This window comes from Hipposideros armiger, unplaced genomic scaffold, assembly GCF_001890085.2.
Source record: "Hipposideros armiger isolate ML-2016 unplaced genomic scaffold, ASM189008v1 scaffold_419, whole genome shotgun sequence".
NCBI classification, from domain to species: Eukaryota; Metazoa; Chordata; class Mammalia; order Chiroptera; family Hipposideridae; genus Hipposideros; species Hipposideros armiger.
This window is the reverse complement of record NW_017731769.1, coordinates 475,156-499,886: the sequence shown is the minus strand read 5'-3', so window position 1 is coordinate 499,886 and position 24,731 is coordinate 475,156. Positions and strand designations below refer to the sequence as shown.

Sequence of the window (24,731 nt, the reverse complement as noted above, 5' to 3'; positions counted from 1 at the left end):
TCACCATGTGTTTAGAACTTCTGCTTTTCTTCTAGGATATTTTTAATATGTGGCTCCTTGAACAGTCTGTGGCTTCTACTTTAGTGCTGGTTTGCATGGAAATAAATCGAATTCCCCACCCTCAATTAGCAAAGGGGTTGTTTCTCCTCTACAGCTTTCTCGATGACATACACGGGCACTGGGATGATAAGGAACCCAGGGGAGAGGGGGGATGGTAGAAAGAGAACACAAAACATGGGTTCGAAGCTGCCTGGTGTAAGTCCAAATCCGATCCTACAAAGAGAAATGTCTGCTGTTTTCTCCCCCTTTGTGGTCACAGAAGGGTTGGTTGTGTCCCCATCTAACTGGCAGGAAGGACCCAAGCTCAGAAGAAACTCACTTGAAGGCTAGTTTATTGGTCCACAGAGAGCCCTCGGTGGGGAAACACGGTGAGAGGGCCCAGTCTCGGGGGCCTCACTCGACCCTCCGCAGGTGGTGGAAGCTCTGCACAGTTCTTTCCACGGCATCGTCCATGGTGACCAATGGCTGGTAGCCCATGAGCTTTTTGGCTTTCTCGCAGCTGTAGTAGTGAAACGTGCCAGCCAGTGCGACCCGCATCGGTGTGAAAGTGGGCTGCAGCTGGATGACAGGGCTGATCACCATCACCAGCAAGGACAGCAGGAGGGCCAGGTAGTAGGCCACCCAGTAGGGGATGTGGTACTTGGGGGCCTCGTAATTGAGGCCTGTCAGGATGCGGGACATGAACATCCAGAAAGGGATGGGTTCGTCATTGGTGATGTGGAATGCCTGGAGAGAGAACAACAAGTTAGAGACCGCTCCCCCGCTGGAGGGACGAGCAGGACACGCTTGCAACTCGGAGCTCAGCCACAGCTGCTGGCTCAGCCCAGGATCAATGTTTTGGGAAACCAGTGGTCACTCCCTGCCCGCCTGCCCCAGCCCCTTCGCAGGGCAGCTCAAAAGTGAGGCAGATATTAAGCCCATGCAGATCGCAGCATTTCTGTGGTCCTCTAATCCACAAGTGTCAGCCACTGGTAGAGACCATCGTTTGACTTGCAGCGATGGGCAGCTTTAAGGATAGAGAGGGAAGGTAATGCAAGTTGTATCTGTATGCCAGGGTTTTATGCAAAGCTTAGATTGCACTCTGGAAGGTACATTTGTTAGTTTAATTTAGTAATTGTCTTAATCATGGTAAAACTCATCATCTTCAGATGCAGTGAACGGGTCATATTACATTTCTCAAACGTGCTGTGTTTGGTCTAAACCAGAAGCCATACCCACCCTAAGAGTTGAATGAGTGGGAACATGGCAGAGGTCCAGGAGAAAAAATTGAGGCCCAAACAGGGAGGGATTCCAAAGGCAGGAGTGAAAAACAAGGAAGACGGGGGGCCTCGGGGTGGGAGGAAAGGGCGAGGGGCCCCCACGTTCTCTCCCATCTCTGCCTGAGTGCTCACCTCCCCCACATGCCCACCCTGCCCACTGGCTGCCAAAGGCCAGGAGATTCAGATACATCTGCCCCTCTGGACGGGTGAGAGGTGTGAGCATGGCAGGGCGAGGGGAGAAAAAAGAGACTTCTGGAATGAGTGGGAGAAAGGGTAAGTAGCAAGCACCCCGCCCAACGTATGAGGGGCCCTGTCTGGAGTAGCCATGTCCATGGCGGGCAGCCAGGTCACGTTCACGGAGAACTAGGTCCTGAATCTGTTCAATCCCAGCTTCTTCCTCCGGATTTTGGCTGCCCTGTGTGATGTGGCATTGCCATGATACCACACTCCCCGCCAGAGGGACTCAACTTCGGCCCAATGGGATCCTAAAGCAGGTCCACCAGAACTCAGGCCTGCGGAGGCAATGTGCCAGTGAATCCAATCACAGGGAGGGGAAATTTGAAGACAGGCAAACGTGCAGGGGCAGGATGTGGCGAGCCAGCCGCTGCCGAGCCCAGAGAAGCAGGTGCCTTACCTTCCCACCCAAGGCCATGACTTGAGAGAGTTGCTCTGCAGCCAGGATGTGTCCGTGGACCACGTTCTCCACGAAGGTGAAGTCCACCAAGTTCTCTCCATTTCTGTGGGCATACAGGAGTAGTTGCACTGGGCTGGAAGTGCTCAGCTGCACGCCCAGCGGAGCCCCTGCATCTGGACTCAGGGCTGCTCCCAAGTGTCAGCGTTTGAAAGACTGCCACCTGCACAATGACTGCTAGCTGCTTTGGCAATGCCAACCCCAGCACACCTGGACATCAGTAACAGCTGAAGATGTGCAGGGGGCCAGGGCTTCTGGGGTGCTCAGGGCCAGTGGGATAGGGCAACCAATGGGTCTGAAAGCCCAGTGCTCTGCCTGTCCCATTCTGGCGTGGCCAACACTGGTGTTGTCTGCTCTGATCTCCAATTTGGCCAGCAGCTCTTAACTCCTTCCAGGACATTCTGAACTACTGCCTTGCTCTGACCTCACATGGTTCTACCATCTCTGTATAATTCCTGAAAGCAATAAGACCGGGTAGGCGAGCGGGAGGCAGAGAGACAGGGCGGCAAGACACAGGGAGAAAAGGGGTAAAGAGAAGGAGAAAAGGGAAGAACAGAAGGAAGGCAAAGCAAATGTACTGGGAAGACAGCCACACTGTCACCACCTACAGATGCCCCTCGACCTGCACTTTCCTCCAGGAGGAATGTGCACGCCTCCATCTACCTTCATAGATGCAAGGAGAGACGAGGGCCCGGCCCTTGACCTTGGACCAGTCTTTCCCCTCTGAGCCTGTTTCCTCACTTTCCAAACAGGAGCACAAATATTATCCCAGCCTGCCTGAGAGGGAGTACTGGGTGGAAGAGTGTCCTCCCCAAATTCACGGCCCCCTGGAACGTGTGGATGTGACCTTATTTGGAAATACGGTCTCTGCAGGTGTAACCAAAGCTAATGAGGTCAGGCTGGCATAGAGTGCGCCCTAATCCAATGGCTGCTGTCCTTACAAGATGAGGGACATTTGGACACAGACACACAGAGAAAAGGAGGTCAGGTAAGGGCGGAGGCAGGGACTGCAGTGATGCATCCACAAGCCAAGGACACCGAGGACCGCCGGCCACCACCACAAGCTGGAAGAGAGCCTGGAAGAGATTCTCCCTCTGTCACCTGAAGGAACCAACCCTGCCCACAGCTGGCCGTTGGACTTCTGGCCTCCAGAACTGGGAGGACCCATTTCTGTTGTTTTAAGCCCCCCAGTGTGTGCTCATTTGCTGTGGTAGCCCCAGGAAACGAACATAGAGAGCAGGAGAGAAGGCTACAGAATAAGAGAGCTGAAAGTGACTGGTCCCTGTTACAGCGGGGTCAGAGGGCCACGGAGAAGAGCAACCTTGGGCCGACTTACCCAATTATAAACTTCATCTTGCCTTCCTTGGCCGCCTCGACGAGGATGGGGACCAGCTGGGGGTCCCGTGGGCCGAAAATGCCATGGGGGCGGATGGCTATGGTTAAGAAATTCCTCTCGGGATCGTTGGCAGCCAGCACTTCCTGTAGGAAAGCAGAAGGAGCGTGTCCACGGTGGATGTGCCACACCAGGTAAGCAGCGCCTCCCACAGGGGACACAGATGGCGCCCACTGCTCTGGGCTGAAGACCTGTATCAGTGGCTGGTATAATTCTGGCTACTTCTCTGTCCCATCCACCCCCACTACCCAAACTGGAAAACGCAGGAGAGACAACTGGGTCAGAAGCAGTAAGCTCAAACTGAAAGCCTGGGTTTGGGTCCCAGACTAAAATGCACAAATGCAGCCAGGGGAAGATGAGCCTCAGCAGCAGTTTATGGAAAAGATCCGAGCATTCTGGTGAGCGACTTAGCTGTGCGCCCAGCCTCCCAAGAGGCTGCCACCACCAAAGGGGCTCTTGCCTTAAGCTCCATGTGCTAACTGCATGTTTCCACCAGGCTTGGACTGCTGCGGACAGTTCTGAGTACCATCTCCCCAGGAAAGGACTCTGATGAACCCAAGAGGGCCAGGAAGAAGGGACTGAGAAGGTCAAGGGGCTGGGAGACACAGGGCAGCCAGTACAGGTAAAGTCCTCAGAGCAGTGCCTGGTACCTAGTAAGTGCTCAAGAAGCGGCAGCCATTATTCCGTCATCCACCGTCAGGAAGAGAGATAAGCTGTGCTCTGTGTGGCTTAATGGACAAACCAAAACTTCAGGGCTTGCAGTACAGAGGAACAGGTTTTGCTTCAAAAGTAACAAAACTTCCTGAAGGATTTGTTAGGTTATTGGTAAAAATGGGGACCATGTCAGTGCCTAGCCTGATGGGGTTGTGTGCTGATTCAATGAGATGGATGGCGCACGCCAACTGCTGTGGTAAGTGTATGCTTGATGAGTAGAATTGTCACAGCACCTCACCTAGGATTTCTACTCTATGGTGGCAAAACTTTTGTGCCTGGTTGGGTCCCAGCGAGTTTAAGTTCCTTGTAGACTGAATGAATAACCATCGGAGCTACCCAACAGTGGAGAAGCGCTCTTGCAACAGATTCCCAGAGTGGGGGAAATGACTAAATAAGCCTTCAAATACCCTCTACCGAGGCTCATCTCTGTTACTAAGAAGGGGAGGGGTGAAGGGGGTCTTAGATCAACACCACATTCTGTTTCTTTATGTCAGGAGGTCTGAAAGCCCCCAGCGAGTTGTGTGCCAATAATGGCTGACAGGAGGCTCCAGCGGGGGTTACTGCAGGAGGCCTTTACAGGTTTTGCTTATTTTTAGTTGAGTGCCCAAAGTCCAAGCAAGCAGGACAGCGACGGTCTCAGCCATGGCTGGCAGTCCCAGGCGCCTTGGAGGAGCGTGCACAGGGCCCAGTGGAAGCTTCAGTGCTCTGTGGGTCAAGTCCAAGTAGGGGGAGCACTGTAAGGCTCTCTGTGCTCCAAGGAGCAAGGGTGGCAGAGACAGAACTCCAGCTTGCGAAAGAACAGGCCTCCACCTCCTGGATTGAGGAGGACTTCATGTCTCCCTGCAGACAAGTTCTTCTGGAACTTTCTGAGCTGGAGTAATAGCAAACAGGCAGCTGGCTCTCAGGCAGTGCCAGGAGGGGACTCATGCAGATTGGGTGCTAAGCTCTGGTTTGAGATGCACTGCCTTATTAAAGAGCGCTCAGTGGGTGTAATATGCTACAAACGCCTGGGAAAGGTGAGCTCACAGCTGTCCAGCGAAGGCAAGCTGCCTGTGGCCGATGAGCACTCACAGCCTTCAGTGGAGGCTGTCATCAGGGTAACGTCCTCCCTGGACATTAATCCTGGAGCTGGCTGCTGTCAGGGTCCCTGGAGCCCAGCAGCCCAAAGGCTTCGTGCCCATTGCTCAACCTAGGCTTCTGCTAAAACCAGGTGCTCCCACGCAAAGCCGGTTTACCAAGTGGAAAAGTATTCTTCCTTAAAATCAAGCAAGATCCTTCTATTGTATAATTTAAAAAGGGACGGGGACAAGAGTACCACTAGGAAGGTGTTTCAAATGAAAACACACTCCTTGTGTGTTAAGCCCGAGCTCTGCCTGCATGCTTTGGATCCTCATAAATTCCCTGATTTCTGAGTTCTATAGCAACTGAGTAACCTTGCCTGGTGCGAGTTCAAGGGCAGGCTCTGAAGCTAAACTGCCTTCATTGAGCCACCTATTAGCTGCATGGCCTCAGGTTGGTTCTGAATCTGGGCATCAAGTGTCCGCATCCGTAACCTGGTGACGACAATAATACCCATCTTATGGGGTCACTGTGAAGTTTAAATGAGGCAGTTTCTATAAAAGACTCAGAGCAGTGTTTGGCCACATCAAGCTATTCTGTTACGATATTTAAAACTGAATCTCAACCACAAGTTTTTCTTCCCAAGTTAGGTACTTGGGCCTCAGGATACTAACTTCATATGTTCACAAACATTTTTCTTAAGAATCTAAGCCTTTCAGATTTCATGGAACTCGCCCACCACTCACTGAACCAGTTCTCAGGTACATACTCTCTCCTGTAAGATCTTTGTTGCCGTGTAGTAGTCAATGGGTTTCATGGCATAAGGGAGGTCCTCAGTTCCATTCTTGATGTCAACGCCCTCAAAGACGACACTAGCGCTGCTGGTTAAAATGAGTTTCTGGAGCGGAGAAAGGAAGATTAAAGAAAAGCACAAGTCGGGAATGAGCACTATTTAAACACTCCAATAGTCATGTATCAAAGAATCAAATGGCACCTGTTCACGACACTCGCATGCAAGGCACTGTGCAAATTATTTACTGCAATGCCTTCACTTTTCAGGCCTTAAAATAGTCCAAAGATCACCATATTTTGCAACTATGTGGATTCAAGACACGTTACAGTTGAATAAATAAAACAGAAACAGACTCATAGATAGAGAACAAACTGATGGTTGCCAGATGCGAGGGAGGTGGGGGCTGGGTGAAAAAGGTGAAGGGATTAAGAAATACAAATTGGTACTTACAAAATAGTCACGGGGATGTAAAGCACAGCATAGGGAATATAGTCAGTAATGTTGCAACAACTACGTATAGTGCCGGGTGGGTACTAGACTAATCAGGGTGATTACTGCATAAATTATGTAAATCTCTAACCACTATGCTGTACACCTGGGACTAATATAAAATAATATTGAATGTCAACTGTAACTGAAAAACAATTTTTTAAAGACCCATTATGGTATTACATTCTAAAACACCGAGTTCACATTTTTTTTCCTCTCCTATCATAACTGAGGGATACAACAGACTTCCATGATTCATGGTATCTCACTATGGGATTGACTCTCCATGGGGGAAGAATAGGCCACCAACTTCGAGGGAGATGTCTGTCTGAAAAAGACCCCTGGTGATTCTGACACCAACCTTAGCATGTCAGCACACACATGCACACACACACACACACACACACACATGCCCGCTTGAGAAATACTATTCAAAAGGGAGATGCTCTGTTATGAGGGTCCCCAGCCCCCAGCCCTCTGGTTGAGGGCAGCTCATCCCACACTGAACATCATTAGCTTGAATCATATCTTCTTCACTTTTATTTAACACTGCCCTAGAATATTAGCCAGCATGGTAGGATAGGACAGACAATGACGTATGATGCACTGAAAAGAAGCAAAACTCTCACCATTCACAGATATTGGAAATGTGTACACAGAAAACACTATGCGTATACAGAAAATAATAGAGTTCAGCGAAGTTGCTGAGTCCAAAATCAATACACAAAAATTAACTGTGTTCCGATGCATCAGCACTTGAAAATGTGATATGAAAGATATTATTTCAATAACCAGAAATGAGGTACATAGGAATAAAGTTGACTAAAGAGGTGCAAAACCATTATGAAGCAAAGTAAAAAACTCTACTGAAAGGCATGAGAGAGATAAACAGAGATCTTTTGTGTTTATGGCTAGGAAGACTCGATATTGGAAAGATGTCCATTGTCTCACAAATGACCTTTAAGTCTGATGCAATTACAATAACAATTCCAACAGGTTTTATCAACGAACTCGACAAGCTGATACTAAAATGTATATGAAGCGAATTCTGAAGAACATGGTTGGGGGTGACTTGTCCTGCCGGACACTGAGCTTCATCCTACGGCTTGCTGAATTAAGGCAGAGCACAGGGGCCTGGGCACAGACAGAGGCCAACAGAGCGGAAGAGAGAGATGGGCACAGACCCATGCCGGGCACCAACATGTGAGGTGTGCCGGATGGGGCGATGGCAGTGGGAACAAGGATGGATCACACAAGAAATGGTGCTGAATAACACAACACGCAGTTTCTACCTCAAACCATAAACAAGTATCAATTCCTGATGGATGAAAATTTTATAAGTGGGAAGTAACACTTTAAACCTTTGAGAAAAAAATAACACATTAAGCAATCTTTCGATCTCAGTCTTGTGAAATGTTCCCTAAACACAACACAAAAAAGTCCTTTCCTGCACTGTTACCCACTATACAATTCTGGCACTTCAGTGAATATACTGGAGCTACATAATATATCAACATGGATAAATCTCAAGAACGTAATGTTGAGGGAAAAAAAGCAAGTTACAAGAAAATCTCCTCAATATGATATCTGTTAATAAAGTCTTATACCATGAAAACCAATACTGTACATTGACTGCACATGGAGCAAATAAATGGTAAACCCCAATTCACAACAGTGGTTCCCCACGTGTGGGCAAGGACAGGAATGGCATCAAGGGTGGGTACACACAGGCCTTCACATCTACCAGTAACAGTGTTTCGCAAACGCTGTGATGAGTGCATGGCTGCTATATGACTCTCAAATCTTTTTTGGATGCCTGGGATATTCTGTTTCAAGCCAGCAGCAGCAGCAGCACGCTTCACAGCACTCCGTTATACAAGCAGGGAGAGTAAGGACTCGGCTTTGGCATCGGAGAGTCTGATTCGAATCCCACCTTGTTCACTTACTAGCAAGGAGACAGCAGTTAGCCCTCCAAATCTGTTTCCTCGCCTGTTAAGTCACATTAGTAGCTCCTGGTTACCTAACGAGGAGCAAATCAGGTGACACTTGCAGGGCGAAGTTTCCTGGCACTTGCCAAGTGTAAGGGGTCACTGTCACTATAACTGATCCCTCCCAGGGCGCGAGCTCAGTAGAGCTCCTGGTCTTGCCGGGCCGGCTGGTGGTGTCGGGGGCCGACAGCACAGGACTATTGGGAGAGAACCCCCACTAACTCCAGTGTTTTCTATCATTTACACGGCTTCTGAGGCACACGTCACTGTGAGGGTGGGGCGCCTGGCCGACAGGGAGCTGTTTGTCCATTGGTTGGTGCCCCGTAAAGGTGATCCTGAGAACCAGGATTTACAATAATGCAACAACCTACGACATGGGGGATATATCCATATCCCCTTGGTTTTGTGTGAAAATATAAGCAAATAGTATGGTAGTTCCTTAAAGGCTAAACATAGAATTACTGTATGTTCCAGGAATTCCGCTTCTGGGGATTTACCCCAAAGCATTGAAAGCAGGGCCAGGAGCCGCTATTTGCACACCTGTGTTCACAACAGCATGACTCACAGTGGTCAAAAAGTGGAAACAATCCAAGTGTGCATTGAAGGATGAATGGAGAAACAAAATGTGGTCCATCCAACACAATGAAATATTACTCAGCCTTAAAGAGGAACGAAATTCTGACACACGCGTCAGCATGGATGGACCTTGAGGACATAATGCTAAGTGAAGTAAGTCAGTCACAAAAGGACAAACACTGTAGGATTCCGCTTATATGAGATCCCTAGAGGAGTCAGATTCATAGAGACAGAGTAAAAGAGTGGGTGCCAGGGTGGGGGGAGGGGGAATAGGGTGCTGTTGTTTAATGGGGACAGATTTCAATTTGGGAAGATGAAAAAGTTCAGGAGATGGATGGTGGGGATGGCTGTACAGCAGTATGAATGCAATTAATGCTGTCAAACTGTATACTGAAAAATGGTTCAGATAGTAACTTTTATTTTACACACTCATGCACGCACACACATATATATGTATATTATAATCACAATAAAAACTATAAGCCATGTCTACATTTTGTAGCTCTTTAACCAAAGACTAATAAGCCTTAAGGTCCTCAGATGGTCTATTCCGATGCAGTTAAAATATTACAGCTCAAGTTGGCCCAGTCGCTCCAGGACTTAATTTCTAGGATCTGCCCAACACTTCCGGAAGCAAGCCTGGCTAGGCCCAGGAGGAGAGCAAGAACCCTGGCCCCCACACATTTAGAAATGTGCGAAGCACTCACTCCAGCCTTCCCCTTACCTGAACCCCAGCCTCTTTGCAAGTTTTAATGACGTTCTTGGTGCCAATGTAATTCACTCTATAAAAGAGTTCCTTGTTGCTACTGGATGGTGGGGGTGATGCACAGTGGAAAACTGTGCTTACACCTTTCAGAGCTGGATACAGGTCCTGGAAAAGCAAACAAAGACAAAACAAATCACTCCTGCCTTACACAAGTAAACAGCCTCCTCACGTTCTCCCTCTTCAATCTGTGGCTCATAGATGTCCTTCCCTTTTATAGTTCTACAATTAACATGGAAACACATTCTTGTAAAACATTCAAACAGTACAGAAGTACATGGGAAAGAAACCAAGTTGTCCCTTTAATCGCCCCCTCCCCAATAAACACTGATTCGGGGCATGAGAAGCCTGTAGGATCGAGCCAGAGCGGACATCGGTGACACGGTGCCCCATGGGGTGGGGCACGATTCAGGGCACCTGAGGGGTAAAACTCCTCAGGAAGATGAGCTCATAGACACAAATAATGAATCATATGAAAAAGTCCCAAACCATGAAACACAGTGTAAATAGCCAATACACAGGAGTATTGCTTTCTGTGAAACTAGACATAAAACAGCAACCTGAAAGGGATTGAAAACAGGTGTATTTAATTTACTGCTAAGAGGAACCAGAGCTCCCCCAGAGCAATGGCTGATTGCAGATCTGGGGCAGGAAACAGATGAGATGAGCCAGGAACACCTTGTCATACCAGAAAGTAAGGACGCTGGCCAAGGCTCCTGGGGTCCTGCTAAAAGGACTTAAGAGCCAACTTACAGGGGCTCCCATGGGCCAAAGGGACAATTTGGTCACCAGTGAGAATAAGAATTCTTTCTGCAAGCTGGTAAATAAAGGGAAAGAGTCAAGCATTTAATCTGCATAAGGTACAAAGATTTCAGGTAAGAAACAAAGAGAGGATGATAGCATGTTACCATTTGGCAAAACCTTAAGTAAGAATGATCAATAGGTGCGAACATCAACAAAAGAACGACACCCATGAATAACATGCCTAATAATCATTGATTATTAATATTTTGTCACAATTCTCTCTATGTAGGTACACATAGACATATGATTTGTTTTTTCTGAAATCGTTAGAAAGTAAGTCACACACATCATGCCACTTTGCCTCTGAACCCTTCACCTGGCATCTCCTAAGAACAAAGCCATCCTCCTAAATAACCACAAAACAACAATCATATGCAGAAATGTGACAGATAGGACACTCTTATCCAATCATTCTATATCCACATTTCCCCAATGTCTTAATAACGTCCTTTAGAGCTGTTTTCATATTTGGATCCAGGATCCAATCATGGATCGTATCTCTTCCATCTCTTTGAATCTGGAATAATCTCCCCATCTTTTCTTTTTTGTCTTTTGTAACACTGCCACTTTTCAAGTCAGTTATTTTAGAATGTCCCTCAATTTGGATACGGCTGTTTCCGTTTGACTAGAGGCAGGCTTAATACTTTTGGCATGTTGACTTCGATCACTTGGTTAAAGTGATGGTTGCCAGATTCTGGACTTCAAAAAGGTACCTTTCCGGGCCGGCCGAGTGGCGCGTTGGTTAAGAGCTGGCTTGGGGCGCCAGAGGGCCCCGGTTCGGATCCCACATATGAGGGCCAGTGATACTGCCCTCTACAGCTAAGATGCTGAACAACAGCTCAACCTGGAGCTGGGCTGCCGTGAGTCACTGGCAATGATGGCGTGGGCTGCAGCCCCTGCTGCAGTGGGTTGCCATGAGCTACCGTGTGTAGCCAGCAGCCAGCGTGAGCGGCCAGCAGCCGCAGTGAGCGGCCGTCCAGAAGCCGGCGACTGATCTGCCTCGCCCGGGAAGAGCGCAATGATGGTGCCAACTTGGGCCAGTGAAGCAACGTCCTCCACAACTAGACTGAAGAACAAAAGGACAGCAACTTGTCTGTTCCCCTTCCCCCAATTCCCCAGCGCTGTACTCATCCCCCAATTCCCCAATTAAAAAAAAACAAAAAGCAGGTAACTTTCCCTCTCTGTAATTCAAAAGTAATCTGTGGGGTAACCATTTGAGGCTGAATATCTTCCTCCCCAGCAACCTTCCACCAGTTGATGTTAGCATATAGTGATGATCTCATTCTCTCTCCCCTCCCTTCCTCTCTCCTCTCCTCCCTCCCTCCCTCTCCCTCTCCCTCTCTCTCTCTCCACACACACGCTTCCCTGGAGAACCCTGACTGATACATACAAGAAGAAGAAAGGGGCAAGAGAGGTGAGGATTATGCAAGAGAAAAGGTCACCCATGTAATCAAAGGCAGTGAGGACACGAATGGGGTGAGGAACAGTGGAAAACAGCCGGATGTCTGGTGAGGTCAAATAATTGGTCCAGCGGAGGTCAGATAGGTGGAGTGCCTGTGAGTGAGATCATGGAGAGGATATTTACTGGTGATAACAAGGTCAGGGCCTCGGGAATGACAACAGGAATGGAGGCCAGGATCGGGGGGCTGAGAGGAGGCCAAGGAGACGTGAAGCGAGGGTATTGGCAGGGTCATCTGTGTGAATATTCAACACACCAACAGTTAGATGAGGCTGCCTTGGCCAGGAGCTGAAATCCATCCGGAGTGAGATGCAGTCACCTGGGAAAGGTAGTGGGTCGCTGTGGGTGACTGCCACAAGAAAGGGGCTGGGGTATGTACAGTCTGCTGGTGTCATCTTCAAAGTTGGAGGGAGCTTAGGGCAGAGCGAGGGAAGCGGCAATGACCAACAAGGAAGACCTCTACCCCATCTCAGGCCCAGAGGTGTACATGGTGGGACAGAAAACAGCCTGCACTGGAACAGGGCTGCAGGAAAAGCCATGCCCTTAAAATGCAAAGGAAAAATGAAAAAAACTGTGGCAAATGATGCCAAAGCCAAGAATAAGAGCCCAGTGACTGAGGGAAGCCATCCACGATACATACAACATGCAAAGGACAGGCATCCTAAAGAGAAAGGGATTACAGACCCATAAGGAAAACACGAAAAGCCCAGAGACAGATGGGCAAAGCTCACTGAAGGCATTTCACAGACGGCGATCAACACAGGGCATGGAGCCTGGCCACCCGAACAGGGAGGGACAGGTGACTCTAAGCATCGCCGGACGGCAACACCAAAAAGTCTAACTGTACCAAGTGTCAGCAAGGACATGGAGCCATGGGATCGGACTACACTGCCCGTGGGAACAGAAAATCAATAGCAGTTCTGTCGAGCCATTCGGCAACATGTACTAAAATTCAAAATATTGATACCCTTATGACATGGGTAAAGCTTGAAGACTTTATGTTCAGTGAAAGACGCTAGTCAGAAATGGGCAGACGCTGTATGATTCCACTTCTATGAAATGTCCAGACTAGGCACACCCACAGAGATAGGAGATGAGTGGGTACCAGGAGCTGGGAGGCTAGGAGAGGAAATGAGGAGCGGCTGCTAACGGGCCCAGGGTTTCCTTTGGAGTGACGGAAATGTTCTGGAATTAGACAGTGGTGATGGTTGCACAACTTTGTCAATGTACGAACAACCACTGAATTGTGCACTTTTAAAATGTGAAGTTTATGGAATGTGAATTATGTGTCAATAAAAAAATAAAAGAAACCCGGCAACTGCACTTTTGGTTATATATTCTGGAGTACCAGCCAGCACTCTACAGCCCCCAGACAACTTTGTTCGTAAATAAAGTTTTATCAGCACACAGCCACACCCATTCGACCAGGCTGCTTTTGCACTGCCACGGCAGAATGTAGCAGTAGTGACAGAAATGATAGTTATTCATTCATTCTAAGTCTTACGAATGTGTGTGTGTGTTACATTCTTTCCTCTATCTTTAAATTTTTTCAAAATAAAAAAACATTTTTTTGAAACAACAATTTGGCTGGCCTCTCAGTGGGGGAAGTCCACTGGTTTCCCTTTGGGGGCCTGTGGGAAATCAGTCAGGTGAGGTGGTCCGTTACCTGTCGGCTGCAGAGGTCGCCCAGAAAAAACTGCACCCGGGGATTGTCGAACCCCTGCCGCATATCAAATACGTTGACAGCGTAGCCTCTTGCCAGCAACTGCTCCACCATATGCTGCCCCAGGAACCCAGAGCCTCCGATCACTGTGCACTTCTTGGCCTGTGGAGAGAGAGGGGGATGGCAGGGGGCACTGGTGTGGTGAGAGTCGGAACCTATATGGAGCCTGGACTCACGTGTCATGAGCCACTGCGATGGCACGTTCATGTCTGTTTGTTTGTTTGTTTGACACTTCCTGAGTAAAGTTGGAAGCTTTATACAATTCTGGTGTTCTCTCACCGGTGGTAACCTCCTCTCCTAGGCTCAGTCAGGATGGAAGAGAGAGCAAATGAGATTGAGAAAGACTTTGGCTACACTGGATGACCCGATACCTGCTGCGTGTTCAGTGAAGGGAAAAGGAGGCATCTCTGAAAGAAGCTAAACCACCTATGATCAAAACTGGACAATCTAAAACAACAACAACAACATCAAAAGTGACATCTTCTGGGCTGGCCGAGTGGCTCAGTTGGTTAAGAGCTCACTCAAGAGTTTGAGCTCTGAGCAACAGGGTCCCCGGTTTGATTCACGGCCCGAGCTGAGCTGCCGCTGGGCTGCTAACAGGTGGCAGGATGGCTCAGCTAAAAAAAAAAATTTTTTTTTAAATCAGGAGAAAAGTGACATCTTCTTGCTTCTGATAGCTGATCCTGGGGCACTTATAAGGCAAAACAAACAAAACCCCAAAACCAAACATAGCCACGCAACTGACAGTGTGCACTTAAAATATCAGAAAGAAGAAAGCGCAGTGCAGTCTCCATACTTGCAGGAGAGTCAGGCCTTTTTCCTCCCGACCCCAGGGGGCTGGGCTAGGTGGCTTTGGGCTTGCCGCCTAACCCCTGCTGGCCTCAGTATAGCCAAGACTATTGTGGTCTGACGGAATCTGCCAGCCGGGCTGCAGTGAGGATAGGTGAGCTGTTAGTCAGCCAGGCCCAAGGCTTTGCTCTCTCTTCTCTGAGCTCTGAGGAGGCTGACGAATCTGGGAGAGCTCTGGCAACTGGGGATAATGGAAGGCCAGAGCGCCACGTGCAGGCCCTTAAATATTCTCACTCCAGGGAGTGAATGCTAAATTGTGGCGGCTGCATGCTGATTAAGCTGGCTACAAGTGTCCCCAAAGGAGGACCTGTGATATCCTCCTCCCTGGGGGTCTTTCTAAAGCCACACCTGGACTTCCTTAAGATGACAAATCCCCATTTTTCCTCAGCTCAAGTATAGTAAATCAAAAGTGGGGTGTGGATACTAAAGATCTTAAAGGAATTCTGTTCCCAATTAAAAACAAACAAACAAACAACTCCCTTACTTATTCCTTAAATAGCTACATAATTCAGATATGCAGGAGACTCAAGGGGTGCCAAAGCCTTCTACAGGTCCACCCCTGCCACCCTGCTGTCCCACCTGAATAATCTCAGGTTAACCTTCAACTACAGAGGCACGGAGGAGGCTCTGCTCTGAGCTTTACACCCAAACCAGGGTGGTGGCCCACGGGACTCTCCTGGCGAGGTCTCATCTATTAACATTTGATATACATCCATTTTACCTTGGTGTGATTACATTTCTGAAGTGTTCTCACTCATTAAAAGTGGGTCGAAAAATCTTTAGGAGGCCTGACGAGCCCTTCAAGTCCCTTTTGACACTTGAGATGCTAGACCTTAGGGAGGCCTTGTCACTGCCCTTGTCACCTCTGGGGAAGGCTGCCATTCCATCCAGAAGCCCAGTCTAGCCTGCTCGGGCCATGTGACGGCAAACTGAGGCACCCAGCTGACAGCCGGCAGTTACTGCCAGGTGTGCAAGGCCACCTGGAACATACACCTCAGGGGGGTCCCCATGACTGCAGCTGTGGGAGTGAGCCCAGGGGAGACCAGCCACGGACCTCCCAGCTGGGCCCAGCCCAAACCACAGAATCCTGAACAAAAAAATGGGTGGTGTTTTAAACCACTGGGTTCTAACATTGTTACACAGCAATAAGTAACTGACATCTTAAATAAAGACATATATTTTATATAAAAAAATACTCAGCATTAATTGATTTAATGAATGTACCGAATACAATTTTAACCCGCAGCTAACTATCAGTGGCTTGTTGGTATGTATGCGCTCGACTTTCCCCTTACCTGGTTTTGGCTAACCTTTTTCGTGTTGGTGCTTACTTTTGGAATGCCTTCTGTCAAATGTGTCATTATGATCTGCTCTCTCATTGGCTTGCCAGCTGCTGGTTCCATTTCGGTTCCAAATGCGGTCCTATTTGCAATCGAGCCTTCTCTTCCTAAAGACATATTTAGAGACAGACATTTATGTTGTATGAAGCAAATCATGTTTCAGCTGTTAGTGTTTGGTGTGGCTGCCATGTCCCTGTCGAGTTTTCACAGAGCTGAACCTTAGCTGTAGCCCTTGGATGGAGCCCTCAGCTACCATTTGTGTGACAGGCTGCTCTCTTAGAAAAGGCCCAAACTGGGCCCATAACTCACCGTGTACTTGGGTTGGAGGCAGAATGGGAGGCCAGTTAGATAACCTCATTCATCAGTTATAACAAAAACAACCTCTTTGGCATCGTAGCCTTTCCTATTGGTGCTCACGTGCCTCAGTTACTCTCTGTTTCTCTTGTGTTGATCAGTAGGCTGTGGCAGTGCAGTGAGAAAATGCACAGACCTAGCGGGCCCTGGGGTCCAGTCCTGGCCCGATCACAAACTGTGTAAATCTGCTCAAGTTACGTCTCTTTGCTGCAGCTCAGTTCCCCCATCAATACAATGGACCAGCTGCTCAACACCAGGATGCCAGGGCCTGGGATGCTGGGATGGGGAGACTGTAATAGGAGACAGAGCTCTCCTTCTTGGTGAAATTAAAGCCACCCTGACTATGCAAGCAAGAACTTGGAGTGTCTAGAGCCATTGGAAACCTTGGCAGACAGTCGTGAAGCACACCAGCTGACAAAGCCCCACAATGATACCAAACAGGAGGACAGTTTATCACGGATCCCCTAACATCTGGACACAGTGAAATCCTTGACAAGGGAAACAGTAGAACTGCTCACAAAAGGCTCGATTCTGAGAACACACTCCGGTGAGGAGGGGACAGGAAGGCAGCCAGCACAGGCGTCTCAAACACTGTGACTGATCCCATCCGATTCCACACCTCGAGTCACACACATGCACACACACAAGGTCATGGTCATGGTCATGTGTCCCTGTAGGAACTGGTTTTGTGGGTGGCTAAAATGACCTTGAAACAGATGTTAGGATCCTCAACCTCTGAGGGGGCCATTTTGGGGAAATATATTTCTGAAACCGTAACGATAGTTATCAGGAAAAAATATTTCAAAACTTCACTTTTTATAGGCCTTCACAGAATGTGTAAGTTGACTCGCCATTGTATGCCTATCCTATCCTTCTCTTTATCCCATAATCCTCTTTGTGTGGGCTGGGGTCCCTGGGTCCACCCTCAACAGATGTGGCTGGGAGCTTTGACTCGTTCGGCTCACCGTGTATTAGCTGGAGAACGAGCGTTCGGGCCCTTGCACTGCGGCCTAGCAGCGTGCGTTAGGACTTCTGTCTTGCTCACCATGGTATCTCAGCGTGAAGCACAGTGCCTGGCACAAAGTGGGCACGCACATGTCCACTAGACTCATGAGCACAGGAAAAGTATACATGCCCATACAGACCCCCTTCTATTGTCTACCACATACACACAGATGCTCATCTAAGATGCAAGCGTTCCCCTGGGGCAAACGGGTTTGGTATTTTGCTGTGGGTGCTGTACTCACAAATACCCACCGCTGACTTCTTACTCAATTTCCCCAGATACTCAGGGAGGCATTAGGAAATGACAAGGCAAATGGCATCTGAATTGATGCAGTCAAAGCCAAGGGATGCCTGGGGCCACCAGAAGCTGGAAGAGACAGGAAGGACCCTGCCCTAGAGCCTCCAGCACTGTGAGAGAAAAAAAATGTCTGTTGCTTTAAGCCCCCTCCCCATGTGTAGTCATTTGTTGCAGCAGCCCCAGGAGATCAATACAAGTATTCTTCATGGTCCTGAAATCCAAACAGCACAGCTGCCAATTCCATGCCCCACCCATACTACTAGAAAAGTAAGAAGCCTTCAAGCCTGTGCTCCCTGCATCTCCAGGGGAGGATCTGGGAGGTGAAAGAAGAAATCCTCCTGCCCCCATGGATCCATACCATTCAAACGAGGCTCATGCAATTCTCAGCAAACCAGCCTCTTTGAAAACCCAAACAAAGCAAATCTGTGTTGTGTCAGATTATATACAAATTAAAGTTTGTAAATACCGTGAGCCAGGTAAGAATTCTTGGTGATACTTTAGTTGTTTCTAGGGGCTGGGGTACCCAGGACTAGCCTAGGGAATGAGTCAGATCCCACTTGCAAACCCCAAACCTAAATTCCCACGTGACATACACTCAGGTTAAACACCAAGAATAGCTCTGATTGAATAGATGGACTTTTCTCCAGACAAGATGGACTTTACAGATGGCCAACGAGCCCATGAAAAGGTGCTCACCATCACTAATCATTAGAGAAATGAACATCAAAACCACAGTGAGATATCACCTCACACCCACTGGGATGGCTATTATCAGAAACCAGAAAATAACAAGTGTTGACGAGCATATGGAGAAATTGGAACCCTTGTGTACTACTGGTGGGAATGTAAACTGGTGCAGCCTCTATGGGAACCAGTATGAAGATTCCTCAAAAAATTAAAAATAGAGCTACCTTATGACCCAGCAATTCCACTTCCGGGTATATACCTAACAGAATTGAAACCAGGATCGTGAAGAGATAGGAGGACTCCTAAGCTCACTGCAGATTATTCACAATGGCTAAGATGGAAACAACCTAAATATCATTGACAGGTGAATGGATGAAGAAAATGTAGTATATACATACAATGGCATTCTATTCAGCCTTAAAAAAGATGAAAATTCTACAATACGTGACAACATGGGTGAACTTTGAGAACATTGTGCTAAGTGAAAAAAGCCAGTCACAGGAAGTCACTGTATGATTTTACTTATATGAAGTGTGTGTGTGTGTGTATATATATATATATACACACACACACACACACATATATATATATGACTTATATTGGGTTGTTGGAAAAGTCATAACCTATTTTTTTTGTTTTTTGTTGCAAAAATGCGTCATGACTTTTCTGACAACCCAATATATTAAAAGTCAAGGTGGAATGCTGGTTCCTGCGGGAGACCGGCTCCCACAAGTCCAGGGGTTCCCTTAGGTGGAGAGGGAGTCGCTAGGAAAGAACGCGGAGAATTAATGTCTTACTTTATTTTTACAGCCTGTCCTTTTCTTTTTTTTTTTCTAGCTGAGCCATCCTGCCACCTGTTGGCAGCTCAGCGACTGCTCAGCTCGGGCTGACTCGAACCGCTGTTGCTCAGAGCTCAAACTCTTGAGCGAGCTCTTAACCAACTGAGCCACTCAGCCGGCCCCAGCCTGTCCTTTTTATACTGGGCAGGTAACTATTTACGTCATTGAGCTGTTTTTCCACGTTTAAACCTTTACCCATTAGGAAATTGTTTTCTACATAGTTTCAATGTTCCTTCCTTTCCAGGGTCCATTTTCTTTAGAAGTTTGCTTTTCACCGAATTTTACTTCCTCACGATGTTTCTTTTGCAGGGTACGGCCGGATCTGTTCTTCACTAATGACTAATTTATCCTAACTATGTTTCAGTTTCTTCCACTAATGGCCAGAGCTGAGTTCCTGCCTTGGCACTTAAAGGATGTTTACTACTTAGCAACTATTTCAAACACTACTGGCTAAATAGGATCTTTTAAGAATTATAAGGTGCATAACTTGTCTATCACTAAGAATCTAAGAAACTAACAGTAAAACAGAATTGTCGTAATATGTCCAAAACTCACTTATTTAAAGAAAATAAAACAATGTAAGAAGGGGTGTCAGATCTTTTATCCTACTGGGGGCATCCAAAGGGGAATTTAAATTTTTCAAAACATAAAGCAGCATCTGTTTCTCAGCCAGAGAGCTTCAGGATTTGTCCCAATAGCAGTGTGATAGGCATGTCAGATACTGAGGTGCAGCCGGCTCCCAACAGGTTCCCAGGGCTTGGGGGAAGGGGAAATGGGGAGTTACTAATCAATGGACAGAAAGTTTCAGTTATGCAAGATGAATAAGCTCTAGAGGTCTGCTGTCCAACATGGTACCTACAGTCAGCAATACTGTATTGTACACTGATAGATTTGTTAAGAGGGTATGTCTCATGTTCATTGTTCTTACCACAAGAAAATACAATACAATGCAATACAATACAAAGTTCAAAAAAGGAGAAATTCTGACACATACTACAACATGGATGAACCTTAAGGACATTATGTTATGTGACATGAGAACCTTGGGAACGTTATACTGAGTGAACAAGCTAGACACAAAAGGACAAATACTGTGGGATGAGTAGTCAAATTCACAGACACAGAAAGCGGCATGGTGGGTGACAAGGGCTGGGGAGGGGAATTGGGGAGTGACTGCTTAGTAGCTATAGAGTTTCAGTTCTACAAGATGAAAAGAGTTCTGGGGATGGATGGTGGTGATGGTCGCACAACTGTGTGAATCTACTTAATGCCACTGAACTGTACACTTGAAAATGGCTAAAATGGTAAATGTTCAGTCCTGTCGATTTTACCAGGCATACATGCAGAAGAACAGCTCTGAATGGGAAATGAGACCCCAAAGAGCAATGTTCTAGGGACTGGGCTTGTTAAGGTTCACACATTACAAGCCTGAGGTCTTTCTCCTTTAAGATGGCAGGTCTTTGAATCCATTAAAAACCAGTATGCATGCCCTCTTACACACATTGGGACGAAGTTTCCGGCTGAAAAGAATCTAGGACAAGAGAGCCACCTTCCACTGGTGACATCCGAATGCTGAAAGAGGAGGGCCGCTGACAGAATTCAATGAAGAGAGGAGTGGGTGAACCCAATCTCCTTCCTGCTGGGGAAAGTTCCACACCACTGAGCCCCAGAGACAAAAGGAAGGAGTCGTCTGTCCACTGCAAACCACAGAGAGAAAGATGAGTGTTCCCCCCCTTGTCCTTTCACAGACCCGAGGTATCTATAGGTTTCTGTCGGTCATTTGTTGCTCTGCTTCTCTATTCACTTGTATGACACAGAAAGGCTCTGACTTTGAATTTGCGGTGGCCACTGAGAAACCCATCAGCATGACTGTCAGCTTTAGTGTATGCTGTTCCCTCTCCTCTCCACGGTAACACCCTCCTCATCCTTCATGGCCTAGCTCAACTGTCACCTCTGTGAAACCTCCCCCCTGTCAGGAAAGCTTAGCTGCTTCCTTAGCACCTGTGTCTGTTCCCATTCTAGCACCTCGCACAGGTTTATACCTTCTTTCCCCCCACATCTGCCTTGGCCCACTAGGCTGTGAGCCCCTGGAGTTCCAGCGAAGGACCGGGAATGGAGTCTGGGTTGAACTGTGCTGCTGCCGCTGGTCTAAGAGGCTTCATCTGTAGGGCAGCAATCTTTCCTGCCATCTCAGAGCTGCTGTGGGGCTCAAACAAGCCCCAGGGGTTAAAGCCAACATGCAGCTTGTGAAAAAGCACCTGGGTGGCCCCTCACAGATTCCTACATTCTGTCATTCACAAGGCGCCACATGCCGGCCACCACCAAGCAGAACCTGCCTAACACAGGGAGCCCACCACCTAGCGTGGGAGACACACCTTGCAGAGCACTGCAGAAGTGCCCTTGAGCGCTGCTGAGGGTAAACCCAGATCAGGGAGCCTGTCCCAGAAGGCAGTCCCTGAGCCGAGCTCTCAACACCAGAGTAGTGAGTGGGTCAAGTGGAGAAGGTAGGTGTCTTGAAAAACATTCCACCGCCCGGGGTGGGAAGGATGAGGTGAAAGCACAGAGCCAGCATGTTCTGACAACTACGACAAGCTGTATCACGGCGACTGTGAAGCGAGATTGGGAGCAAAGTTGGGGAACACGCAGGGCTGTTTGTCAGGCCAAGGAGTTACCTGAGGAGGAGGTGGGGAGCCGGGAAGTTGTAAGCAGGGTGAGTGTGAAGATCAGAAAGATCCCTCTGGCTGCAGTGTGAAGGGATTTTAGCCATGTCTAAGCCTCCAGGCATGCCAGGTAGGTGGAATGACAAGAGCAAATCAGAGAAGAGAACTAATATGCCTGAAAACCTGCTAACTGGCAGGCCCTTGTACATATGACTATATTATACCATTAAGACCCAGAAAGTATCCAGTTAGGGAAACAGTACTGGTCTCATTCAATAGAGGAGAGTCTCAGAGAGATTCACCATCTTGCCCCAAGTCACACAGCTGGTACAGGTGGTTCCTTCTACTCTGCCAGGCTGCCACCTGCAGTCTGACTGGGAAGTAGGGTGAGGAGGGACACGAAGTTAGAAGGACTAGCAGGGGCAAAACTGGGCAGAAGGCTCGGATGCCAGGCTGAGTCTGGACCTTACTCTGTCGTCATGGGAAGCCACCGAATGTTTAAAAGCATGGGGTGACCTCGCCAGAGCTGTTCACTGGGAAGATTAACATGGCAAGGCAGGGAGGGCTAGATAGGTCAGAAGCAGGAAATGGGGGAGCTACTCACCAGTCTTTTAATCACAATTTACTAAGCACCTAATATGTGCCTGTCACTGTTGCTGGTACTGGCGTGCTAGCCGTGAACAAAACAGATGTCTGCCCTTATACAGCTTACCTTCTACTGGATGGGAAATAGAGAACAAAGGAAATAAGAAAAATACACTATAGGTTAGAAGGTGATAAGTACTATGGGGAAAAAAGTGGAGCAAGGTGGGTGGGGGGCTTGGGTGTGGCCGGGGGCTGCAGTGCTAAATAGGGTGCTTAGCATGGCTCCCTGAGCAAAAACCTGGAGCAGGGTAAGAGGTGGACCAAGCAGGCAGAAAAGGCACAGCTGGAGCATAAGTTCTAAGGTAGGAGTGTGCCTGTGCATTTGAGGCCCAGCAAGGAAGCCAGTGTCCCAGGGCTGGAGGGGCCAGGGGAGAGGAGGGGGCATGTCATACCAGGCCTTGCAGACCAAGGTGAGAACTAGAGCTTGGACTGGATGGGAGTGGAGCAGCAGAGATGGAAAAGAAGAAAATAAATGGCAGTTAACGGCGAGAGCTGACAGAACGTGCAGGCTGGTTAATGGGGAGGGGACAGAAAAAAAGAAAGGATGGAATATAACTAAAAGGTTTGGGACCTGGTTGATGCTCAAAGCAGAAGAGGGCAAAGAGGAGAAGTTCGGTGAGCATTTTCCTTTAAGGAATGCTAATAAACCTCAGGCCTTTCTCAGAACGAGAAACTCATGCTCTGTCCCCTGCCTCCCTAAATACAACTGCCCCAGTGCTCAGAGGGGAAGCAGGTAAGTGCTGAGCGCCACAGAGAGCTCTTACACGGGGCTGACTGGGGGAGGAGGGCGGACCCTGGGCCTTCAGCTCCATCGCTGCAGCTCCATTTCAGCCCAAACCCTTGCACACGCCCCCTTGTAATTCTGCAAGCATGCCTCACACTTCCAAAACTCCTCTGCGACTTTGCTCATGAGAGTGTCTCAGCCAGGAGTGCCCCTCCCTACCTGCCTTTGACTGTTCTGATGTCAAACAGAGTATTTTGATGACCTCTCCCCCTCACGTTCGCTCATATCTCCTTCACTCCCTTCAAAGTCCATTCTCAGGTCCCCAGCTCATCTTCCTGGGCTGCTTTTAGCCGGGGGGAAAACTCAAATGATTCTCTCTTGGAACCTGGTCTGGGGGGCGGGTGCTCTCAAAGGGGCACCCTCAAAGAGCCATCACTGGATCCGGCTTCTAAGTTCCAGTTGTCCGAACCTGTGCCACAATGCTTGGCATGTCCCTTCCCTTTTCTGGGTCTCAGTCGCTCTGTGAGTAGCCGGCACTCACCACCACGGACAGAATCCGCTGCCCATTGTTGCGCAACCGACTCACACACACGACTCTGCGCAGTTCCCCGCTCCCCATTGGTGACCTGTAAAGTTCTGGTCTTCTCTGACTCCTCTGAGTCCCTGCGACTCTCACTCAGTCTTAGGCCAGAGCAGAAAGCCCCGACCCGATCGCCCCACCCCCCCAGCCCCTTGGCCTCCGGCCATGTTGCCTACACATGGCAGCCTCCAAGGACGAGGTGGAGACCCTTACCTGTCCGTAGATGTCCGCCTGGCCGGCCTCAGCGCGCCCGCAGTGAGCATCCACCGATCTCCTGCTGCCCGCCGCCACCCTTTTCTCCCCGCCCGCCTGAGCCGATGATCGGCCGAGGCTCTTCCACTACCCCGACTGGCTCGGCTTGGCGCCGGCTCAGCCAATCGGCGCTCGCGGCGTGATCCAGCCCCAACCGGACAGGGCTCAGCAGCCTGCGCGCCACTGCCCGCCCTGATCCGGGCCTTTGTCGTTTAGTCCCACCCCCTTCAACCCTGCGCAAATGGCCAGCGGCGGCGGCGAGCGGTTCACCAATAGGGAGCGGGTCGGTGCGTGCGGGTCGGTGGGAATTGCGCCGAGGCTGTGTGTACGTCTGTTGCCGTAACAACGGGCTGAGGAGTCTGTCGGCGATGGTGAGTCGCGACCCTTGCCCAGAGGCTGAGCCCTTCCCAGGCCTCGGCCGACCCCGCCACCTCCCCTGCACCGTTCTCGGCTTTGGCGCGCCCCTACTTCTATGATCTGTTTCCCGGAAGGGCAGGGAAGAGACGCCAGCCACCCTGCTGGGCCTGTGATTCGCCACTGCCTCCCCTACACCCACAGCCGGTCCCCACCCGCTCCTCGGTCTCCCCCGGCCTTCCCCCGCCCCCTCGGTTACCGGTTCCTGGGCGAAGACTCGAGTTCCCCGCAGGGCCTGACCCCTCTCAGAACCTGGTCTCCTGGCCGCCTTGTCTACCAAAGTTTCCTCACAGTTCTGGCGGGGTGGGGCGGG

The 24,731-nt window shown here is 49.0% G+C and overlaps 2 protein-coding genes across 5 annotated transcripts in view; one reads left to right on the top strand and one right to left on the bottom strand.

Moving 5' to 3' along the window:
- Window positions 1-375: 375 nt before the first annotated feature.
- NSDHL (NAD(P) dependent 3-beta-hydroxysteroid dehydrogenase NSDHL) lies at window positions 376-24,709 on the bottom strand. 4 transcript variants are annotated; one of them, XM_019664329.1, is made up of 8 exons: window positions 24,618-24,709; window positions 15,916-16,067; window positions 13,715-13,873; window positions 9,747-9,893; window positions 5,946-6,074; window positions 3,347-3,489; window positions 1,954-2,056; window positions 376-786 (listed from the first exon to the last, which is right to left on the bottom strand). In XM_019664329.1, the coding sequence occupies exons 2-8, from the start codon at window positions 16,021-16,023 to the stop codon at window positions 454-456; spliced, it is 1,122 nt and encodes a 373-aa protein (XP_019519874.1). In that variant the 5' UTR covers window positions 16,024-16,067; window positions 24,618-24,709; the 3' UTR covers window positions 376-453. The 4 variants fall into 4 exon arrangements, with proteins under 4 accessions (XP_019519874.1, XP_019519873.1, XP_019519875.1 ...); XM_019664328.1 differs by lacking the exon at window positions 24,618-24,709 and adding an exon at window positions 23,966-24,135; XM_019664330.1 differs by lacking the exon at window positions 24,618-24,709 and adding an exon at window positions 23,966-24,135 and having other exon boundaries at window positions 15,931-16,067.
- CETN2 (centrin 2) overlaps window positions 24,232-24,731 on the top strand; it is a 4,588-nt gene continuing 4,088 nt past the window's right edge. Inside the window, exon 1 of the mRNA XM_019664332.1 lies at window positions 24,232-24,375. Within this exon, the coding sequence (XP_019519877.1) occupies window positions 24,373-24,375 (3 nt within the window). The 5' untranslated portion in view covers window positions 24,232-24,372. The remainder of the gene's footprint in view (window positions 24,376-24,731) is intronic.